Source organism: Eptatretus burgeri, chromosome 3, assembly GCF_056783735.1.
Source record: "Eptatretus burgeri isolate ZD-2024b chromosome 3, Ebu_testis_v1, whole genome shotgun sequence".
Lineage (NCBI taxonomy): Eukaryota > Metazoa > Chordata > Myxini > Myxiniformes > Myxinidae > Eptatretus > Eptatretus burgeri.
Genome location: NC_140963.1, coordinates 113,421,734 through 113,431,641, shown reverse-complemented (window position 1 = coordinate 113,431,641; position 9,908 = coordinate 113,421,734). Strand labels below are relative to the sequence as shown.

The following is a 9,908-nucleotide window of genomic DNA, read 5'->3' as shown; positions in this document are numbered from 1 at the left end:
TAATTGCGTATGTATAACGTTACATCCGATCTGTATAAAAAATTTTGAGGGTCATCTTGGTCCACAAAAATTGGTGGTCCATAAATTAATCCACAAAAAAAAATGATGACATCATCGGTCACACGATTCGGCAGCCATATTGTGTTTGTTTTTTTTGACAAAAACCTTCAAAACTCTTCTTCCCTGAAGTGACTGAACAGGTCGAGGTGAAACTTTACATGAATGACTATCTATCCATGAGGAACAAATTATTCACATATATGATGTCATAGGTCACATGGTTTTGCAGCCACATTGGATTTACCTGAAAACATATAAAAACCTTTTCCATAACGGCTGGACAGATCGAGGGAAACTTCACTCAAATGTTCCCCAAGCCATGGGTGTACAAGTTTGTTAAAGAGTAATTGATAAGTCATGGTTTGGCAGCCATGTTAGATTGAAAACAAATATTAAATAATGTTTTCTCTGGAACTGCTTAATCAATTGGTGTGAAGCTTCACAATTATGACCTCGTATTGATGTGGAATGGATGGTTTAAATTTCAACTTGATTGGATGCATTGTCTGGCAGCCAGAATTTATTTTTTTATTTTTTAATAAGGCTCACTTGGCTGTCCCTGGATGGGTTTGACGGTAGCGGAGTAGCAGCTGAAATGCAAATCCTATTGTGGTTCCTCATGATGACTTCATCTTTGCTTTTTGTTAGTTTGTGTTCCTTCTGATTACTCCAACGCAGGACTGTACCTATTTGGTCTTCCATTTGATTTGAAATGAATTTATTTTAATCCTATTCTAAATTCAATTGAATTATAATAAACATCATGGGCCAGGGTCAAGTGTCCGATGAAAGCGGGATGTCTTGGTTCCCACTCATCACTGCCAGAAGTTATAAAGTGGCAGTTCCAGTTATGTCTATTATTAATTCCTTAACACACCAGCACACAAACAACACACAAAACTACACAAAACAAATCCTGATGAGAGTCTGCAATCTCCGATTGTTCTTTTTCTTGTTATCACTCTACAACAGCAGGAACCATTTCGAATGATGTGTGACACATGGCAGGCGTGATGAGTGACACTTCTAATTTTCATCATAAACGCTGAGATCCCAGGTTCAAATATCATGTACTGTCATATGTTGTAATGATTTATCAGTTGTCTGCTAATGCTCTTGAAATTCACCAAAATTTGACAAAAGTAACTTTTATATATATATATCGTTTCAATAATGCTTGCTATTAACCCCTTTATTCATGGTGAGTGCAAGAGAAGGATGCAGTAATTGGCTGTCATGCATTGTTTTACGTGTTTCATAACAGCTGATCGTGTACTGGAAGGAAAGGCCACGGTTGATGGAGGACCCTCTGAACTCAGTATCCTCATGGTGGGAGCAGGTGACAGTAGGCATTTGCTCAGCACCATTTGCCAAGCGCAACGCTGGCCTAAACGGAAGTTGGCTGTAAGCACCAACAACACAATCATCACAAATGGAATGCTTTGTTTCAATCAAGGTAAGGGTGTGTTCAGTTACCAAGTATCTTGTAGAGCACTTGCCAAGTGGCTTAAACACTCAAGCAAACACTCCATTCAAAATCGCCGATAAGGAACTGCTGGCTTGGCGAGCACTAGCTAGCTGCTTGGTAACTGGACACACCCTAAGGTGTTGGTCAATTACATGTTTTTTGTTTGTATAGTATACTGTACATGATTGAGGCTTGTGGAAGAGTTAGAACAGAATTGAAGGAAACAAAATGGAGAGGGGGAAACACCAACAGCAGAGTAGAAGTGAGAGTGAGGTCAAGGCGAGGGGAGAAGGACACATGGAGTGAACAAGATGCACACAAGCTGAATGAAACATGGCATGAAGAGGAAGGGGAAAGTGTGGATGAAATAGAAAAGGAACAAACGAACCGACAACTAACAAATGAAACAAAGTGAGGGAGAGGGGGCAACATCACAATGACCAAGAAAAAGGGAGTGCTTGAGAATGGGGTCATTGGGGGTAGAAGAGACAATGTGTATGGATGGGGGATGACATAAGATTGTGGTGAACAGATGTTTTGAAGCCCTGGAGGGAAGATTCAGAGAGCAAAAGCATGTCCCCAGGGTTAGATTGGCATCTGTTTCCCCACAAAGAATCCAGGTACACAGATGTTGGGACAAAATAGGTGATTATCTAAGAGTTCCCTTTGGTACACAGAAATGGGTTTTCTTACTGGATGAAGCCATTGTCAAAGCCAAGTGGACAATGCCCCTGATTGGCCTGTTTGCAGATGAGTTAGTGATGAGTATCACTGAATGGGTGGGTGTGGATCCCTTTGAGCATTGCACCACACAAAAAGTGACACAGGAAACTGCAAAGAGTGCACTGAACATTGAAGTGCAAAGAGGCCGACTGCCTTGGTGAGCAAGGTTGTCATTGGAGGGTGACTGGATGAGCCTGAGATTCTCTTGTACTGTGTCCTATTTTGGGTCTTTGCTTCTCTTGTTTAACTGGAGGCACTGCCTGCAAGATGCAGTGGATAAGTTGTGTGACTGGCTATCTTATGCATGCACTGTCTTTCCACCTCTATAGTTCCTGAAAATATACTGAGGTAAAGAATTTGGGTGTTGCTGAGTAGCCAGAAGCCTAGTATTGGTGAAACAGTTATGGTAGCTGGTTTGAGATCTTAGGGTCCTGAGTTCAAGCACCTGTCTTGCCATTAGGGGTTGAAATAGCACCAGTTGGGTTTATTCAGCCTGGCATCCTTTTGCGGTCTGCAAAATGAGTACCAGCTTACTGCGAAGAATGGCTCATTCGTGTATCCCGTGTTGGAGTGGCGACCTGTTCAGGATTGTGCCCCCTTGCCAATGGAAAACTACCAGAGCAGCCCTATGCATTTAAAGACTCAAACAGAATGGCTCTTCTTCATTTGAGTACCCAATAATTTGGATGCCATGGTCTTTTCAATACATGCATCCATACTTCTTCTCTTTCCTCTCCCCCCCCCCAACCCCCTCTCCATCCCCCCCCCTCCACCCCATGTCCTCACCCTCCCCAACCCTTCTCTTTCTCTTTCTTCTCACAACCCCACTCTTCTCCTTTCTCATCCTTGCTCAATCCCCTTTTTCACTTCCTCCCCCAACCCTCCTCCCTCCTGGAATCCATTCTGTTTTCTCCCCCATTGTCCATCTTAAGTTTCATGTATTACTTGCAAAAGTACCCTTCCCCAGTAACGGAAAAAGCAAGTAAAAGTACCAATCCCCAGTGCCGGGAAAAGTTTAAGTTAATATGTAGATTTAAATTATTTAATGGACTTAAAAAGGTTAATTGTGTTACACTCTTGGTTTTACGCAGAGCCATACCGCCCACTTCAAAATGGTGGTGCAATAATCATGCGGAAGAGGATAGCTTTCTATAAAAAGAGGGCAAAATATCCTGCTTGCGAAATAAAATTTGGCATCAACATTATTCATGCGCGTTCTTCCATCATTTCAAAAGTGAATGTTGAGTTTTGCCTGTGTGCTGTGCTGCTTTTCAATCGCAGCACGGGAAGTGGCCCCCCGTAAATGGGAGACACACAAACGCATGGACAGACACCAATGGTTCAATATCTATATATGTATGTGATCTTTACATTGTAATCCATAAATTGCAAATATCCATTTAATGAACATATTCTCACACCACGATGCCTTGCTTCAGAGCAAATAGATCGTTTCAGTTCACGTTTCAGCCTGATCCGGATTCTCATTTGACTACCCTCTTAATTTGCATGCCTCAATGCTGTGCCCACTTGTTTGTGTAGAGTGCTCGACCAACTTTTTGTAGAGATGTTCATTGATTGAATTTGTAAATTTGGAGGGATAAATAAAACTGGAAGAAATTTCGAGATTTTGTACAGCTGGTAAGGCCTTTGTTCATTTGGCTCGCATATGTTCTGTGTGTATAAAGGGTGACCATTTCATTAGCTCAAAGCAACATCAGCTTTTTTAAGGGTATCACGGACTTTATAAGGAGGCACACCCATTTGTCACTCCTTCTGACTGGTGTGAAACACCATTCGTAGAGTGGACCTCAGGGGAAGTGGTGCATCTAGCTCTTCCACGAGCCTCGACTATGTGTACAAAAACAAACAAACCTTGAGCTCATAACACGTGACACTAACTGGTGTCGGGGTTTCCAAATGACATTATCATATTGTTACGAATTTGGAATTCAATTGCACACAACATACAGGTTCCCTTAGTCAGCTATGTCGATAAGTGCATGTTCCCCAGATAGCTCACCTTCCATTGTTTAAATGTTCAGAGATCAATTAGATGCACTGCGGATAGATTTAATAGTTAGGGAACGAAACAATGGAGAAGTCCCTCTCCCTCTTCTGCAAAGAGGAAGAAGAACCCTGCCATCCCATGACGTCAACAACTCCCTCCCACCCGTGGTTGAGCGGAGGTGGATCACGAGGGCATGAGTCACGTGGGTGCAGGGGAGGGGGTGCAAAGGATAAAGAGGACATCTTGTCTTTGTTCAAAAAGAGTCCCGAAAGAGTTCGAAAGAGTTCAAGAGAGTCCCGTGGTGGAGTTCGTGGGAGTCCCGTGTGCAGAGTTCGTGTGCTGAGTCCCGTGGGAGGAGTAAGCTTTTTTGCTTCGGAGAGAGCAGTCGTTCAGCCATCGGGTCCTGCTTGGCTTGAGGCCTTCGGAAGCTTTTTGCTTCGGCTGGCTCAGTGAGCTTCGGCTGCTGCTTTGTTTGGGAAGGAACTTGAGCCGGTTGTTCGGCTCGAGCTGCGAGTGGAGGCTTCTTCCTCTTCTTCCTCTTCCTCTTGGTTTGTGGAGCTTTTTGTTCTCCATTTTGTTTCCCGGCTTGGTGCGACGCGTCGGCCTCTTCTTGGAGTTGGTTCCTCGTGGAAGCGATGAATCGACAGGAAGGATCGGCGCCTCATCTCACCGGCACGTGTTGAGAAGCACGGGAGGATTCGCGGGAGCTCGGGAAGGATTGTGGCGATTGGATCCAGCTCGCTCTCGCTGGAGCCCGGGTCCGGACAAGTTGAAGACCACACGAGGTGGAAAGGTTCGAGTCAAGCTCTGAGTTTCAGCTCACCTGTCCTCTGAGCTGGAGCTCGTGATTGAAGGCCTCAGCTACCGTTGTGTGTGTGTGTGTGTGTGTGTGTGTGTGTGTGTGTGTGTGTGTGTGTGTGTGTGTGTGTGTGTGTGTGTGTGTGTGTCCGTGGGCCCGTCTAATAAGTAGGAACTGCTGTTAAGTGTAAATGACTGTACATAATAAGTAGACGGTTTTAGTTCTTTTGTCGTGCTTTTGTTGCTTGTATAATTGCATACGTGTTTTATTATAATAAATGTCTTTGTGTGAATGTAAACCTGCTCGTTTCGTCCATTCGCTCATTGACTGAACATTTCCTGTGTTGGGAGTTAGAAAGCCGTTGGTTTGCCGTAATAGGGGGACATTTGGACCGACAGTTCTCGGCGGTTACGCCGCTCGGAATCGCGCACGGACAAGCTCGCCTCGGCGGTTTGTTCCGTACGAGATCCGTCGAGGGTGGAATACCCCGGTTGTTGGATCATGTGGGTATTTAGGTACATTGAAGATTGGCAATCGACCCTACCCCACATGATCTGCCGATTGGCGTATTTCGGTTCTTGTACAAGGACCTGTCGCTCGGAGTTATCCGGGCGGCGATCTATATTCCGGGCGATCGGTCGGGCCGACTCGACTTGCGGCTCCGTTCAGAGCGGTCGGTTGGCGGCTGACCCCCGGTCTGTATATATATATATATATATATATATATATATATATATATATATATATATATATATATATATATATATATATATATATATATATATATATATATATATATATATTTACCAGACTGGTTCATCCACCATGCATTGCTTTCACCCTTTCTCGAGGAGATGTAAGAGCTAAAGTGAAAGTTATTACTGAGGTTGAAGTATGACAGAGAAGGGGATTTGCATCCTCTGAGGATCCTTTGCCCGATTGCTTGTCTGGTATTGTGATATTTGTTACATGGACACTATATTGCATCTGAGTCACTGTTATAAGGAGTATTGCAATTATTAAAACCTTGATTGAGTGATTACAGTTATATGAGTGCATTGGTGCATTGCATCATAATTTCACATAAACCTCTCTCTTCCAGACGTAATTCATTGAAAAACACAATAACGTAGTGATTTGAATCTTTCATCAATGATGACGTCGGCCTGTTTTGTTTTTCTGTTTACGTCAACAACCAATTTTTCTTTATCCTCTGTTACATTCCTCACTTTCTGGGTGTTCTCCCGTAAGTACAAGAGTGTCATCACAGTAAAAACCTGTCTTGAGTGGATTTTGCATTGAGTCACCTCATGCATTGAAAGAGTCCGGTGCAGGCTTTTCAGGCCCCTGGCAGTCCAGTTTCAGCATTGCTGCGGTAAGCAATAATGTTAAAAATGTAAAAACAAGCAGCCAGTCCTATAATCAGGAGATGTATAATACAAAGGAATCCAACTACTGGCTAATCAAGAAAATGTTACTCGTTCTTCCTCAAAATGCCTTTATATAGCATTTTAGCATACCAAGCACCAAGGGTACCAGGCAGACTGGTACTGAGCTGCTATTATGCTCTGTTCACAATGCTCCTCCAGCATCCTATATCACCAGCCAGCACTCTTCATCCACTTCCACCTTTCTGACATCCCTTTTCACACAATCCTCATACCTCAATCATGGTCGAGGCTCTTGTTCTCCTGTCCCACTCCACTCATTCAACACATCTGCTGTCTTCGGAAATCAGTCTTCCATCATGGCAACAAGTGTCCTACTCACTTCAGCCTGCTCTTTAGAAATCTGCATGTCAAGCTCATCTGCACACCGATCTCCTCCCTCAGTTCATACATCCTCTTTCTATGCACCCTCTTCACTCCCACAATCCTCCTGACCCAGTTGTTCTTGCAGACCTGCACCTCTGTTGGTGCCGTTCTGTCACTGCCACCATCTCCAATCCTTTATAGGGATGCCAACATTACATATGATCTCAAGATATTCCCTTTCAACTTCCTCGATACCTTCCGCTTTCCTCCATGTATTCACTTCGACTTGTATCCTCCTCCATACCTCTGCCTCCAAACTACCATCACCTGCCACCGTTCCAACTAGGTACACAATCCGATTTCCCTGCCTTATCTCCTTCCTCTCTAACCTGAAGTTCAATTATTTATCTCTCTGCTGTCTGACCCATATTACCTCCATCTTCTCCAGGCTCATCTTCAGTCAGCCCATGCTTCTCAAATGTCTCCTTCCACTCATCCAGCGCTCCTTGCATCTCATGCTCACTCTCCGCTACTTTCGCCAGATCATCTACATGAAGTTTTTCTTGTTTTCCTTCCTGAGGAAGTTTTTCTTGATGACCGTCCTGCTTACGAGTTCCATCTCCAAAATGAACACCATTTATACTTGGAGTGATGACCTTTTGAATTGGATGCCCAACTCATTCATCAAACATAACACCAGGTGAAGAGTTCCTGTCCTTACATATAAGTAGTAAACTAAAATATCAGTCCCACTCGTCAAAATAAAGCATTTCCTCTGTAAATAAAATTTAAAACTACTGCAGAAAAAAAAGAAGATGGATGAAAACAAGTTTCATTAAACAATTATTTTTACTAGCAGAGTACCCACCCTTTGGGCAATCTTGGTCCAAGCATGCTACATGGTCTTCTGACGCATCACTTTAATATTTGGGCAATGTATAGGCAACGGACCATTGCCGTGATCACTCCCCAAAATAAAAGTAACCCATACTATGTATATAGAGCAAAAACATGTGTATTGCTTATGTGCATATATAATGCATCATCGTTATATAGCTCGGATAATTCCAATTGCACCCCTTCCTCTCCCCGAAAGGAAGAAAATGCCAAGGTGGGTGAAAAAAAAAGTTTTTTTTAAACTTGAAAGAATCAAATGAAACTTGCACATGTACAGCTTCAAGGTGTCCTTTAATCCTTGAAATTTTCAGCTCCCCTAGGTCAAACCATCGAGGAGGAGTAGATGAAACGTACAACATGCAGACATACTGTATGCACATACAACATACTTTCCCTCCATTATTTCAGGCCAGGAACTTTTCATGTGCCCATTCACTGCATATACCACTGAAGCCATTGGCAAATCCAGGACGTACAGTATATCGTAAAAAGATGATCAAAGTATCAATCAACAAGAACAATAAAACATTTCAAGAAAAATGTAAAACATACAGTAAACATCGTGGGATGAAATCTCAAAAAAAAACAAAAAAAAAAACAAGGTAAGGAATGACACCACATTACGATGCCACAATATATCACAATCCTCTTATGGATTACCATTAAGACATCTTTTGACATTTTACTTTTGTTGTGGGATTGTAATGGATGATGAAGAAGAAGAATAACAATGAAGAATGCTACCACATTACAATGCCACAATATGACACAACAATCCCCTTCTGGTTTAGCATCACGAAATATTTTCCCGTTGTTCCATCACAATCCCACAACAAAAGTAATGGCAGCCATTTTTTCCATGTATCATCCCTCTATGTGGAGTACCACCGTTACTTCATGATACATAGGCAATTCATTGTTTTGAAACATTTATTTTGTCTAAGTATTTTCATGTTGTAAGGACATGAGGAGAAGGGAGTACCCATAGTCATTCAGACTGGCCTCCTGTACCAAGGGAAAAGAATGAGACAAACAACAGTGATTGGACTCGTATCCCACCTGTGAAGATCGTTCATGAGCCGGTTAGGTTTTCACAAACAATGCAATAGTGATGTAGCAGTTCACCTGAAACAAACTCAACTTCCTGAAGCTTAGAATATAAGTATGCCATACTACTTCTGCCTTAACATGGATTTGACATCAACGACCTTGAGGATGATAGCCTATGATCCTAAATCACCAACAAGCCATCACTGAAGCCCAAATCTCAGATATTCGCTCAGAACATCTATTTTAAAAACTTCTGAGGGTCTCTTGATCAAAGGTGCTCATGATAACAATTAAGGCATTAGAGATAAAAGATAATCACTGTAATTTAAATGATGACGTTACCGACTGCCATTTCGCACTGATCTTTGTTTTGTGCTGTATTGCAATAACTTCCACCCCAGTTTTACATCGTTGAGAACAACCTGGAGGTTCTGGCCAGACACATGCTCTTTCTCATCCTCATGCTGGAATCTCCCAAGAGAATGGGGCTACAAGGTGAAGGCACCTGTAATAGTGTGTGTGGAATTGCAATAATTTGATGATAGTGGTTTATAATACTATATTAATGGCACATTATTTAATACGTATTTCGAAATACTTTAACCGACGAAATACGTTTCATTTAAGTTAAGCCACGCCGCTCCTCTGATGTAAACGAAGACTGTTGCATGACTGTATATATCGTGAAGCAAGTCAAAAGTTGTGCATGGCTGGCTTCAATAATGTTGAGGGCAAAAATTTCAGCTGATGCTTTGAACTGATTGCCTAAAGTTTATAAATTGTAAAACATTTCAGGCATGAGTTCACATTTTTTTGTAAACAGATCATTATACCTGCATTGTTGTGATGCTGTCACAGTTGCATTCACTGAGATTGTTTGCATGCAGTCAGTTGCATGTAATGGTTTGTACTTTGCAGTATGTCATGTTTGCGTGCAGCAGTCTGCATACAGAGGTATGCATGTAGTGGTTTGAGTATGTCATGTTTGCATGCAATGGTTTGAATGCATTGGATCGCATGCAGTGTATTGCATGTTGTGGATCGTGCATAGTGGTTTGCACGCAGTGGTACGCATTGTCGTGTTTGCATGTAGCAGTTTTATGCAATGAAACAATCTGCCACTGGATTACATTTGGTTGGGTGTGT

General features: G+C 42.4%; 1 protein-coding gene across 5 annotated transcripts in view; it reads left to right on the top strand.

The window, feature by feature from the left end:
• Window positions 1-1,281: 1,281 nt before the first annotated feature.
• Window positions 1,282-9,908, top strand: part of DNAAF3 (dynein axonemal assembly factor 3) — a 38,125-nt gene continuing 29,498 nt past the window's right edge. For all 5 annotated transcript variants that reach the window (XM_085875166.1, XM_085875165.1, XM_085875164.1 and 2 more), the window contains exons 1-2: window positions 1,282-1,464; window positions 9,164-9,257. In XM_085875166.1, coding sequence (XP_085731292.1) covers window positions 1,297-1,464; window positions 9,164-9,257 — 262 coding nt within the window. In that variant the 5' untranslated portion in view covers window positions 1,282-1,296. The remainder of the gene's footprint in view (window positions 1,465-9,163; window positions 9,258-9,908) is intronic.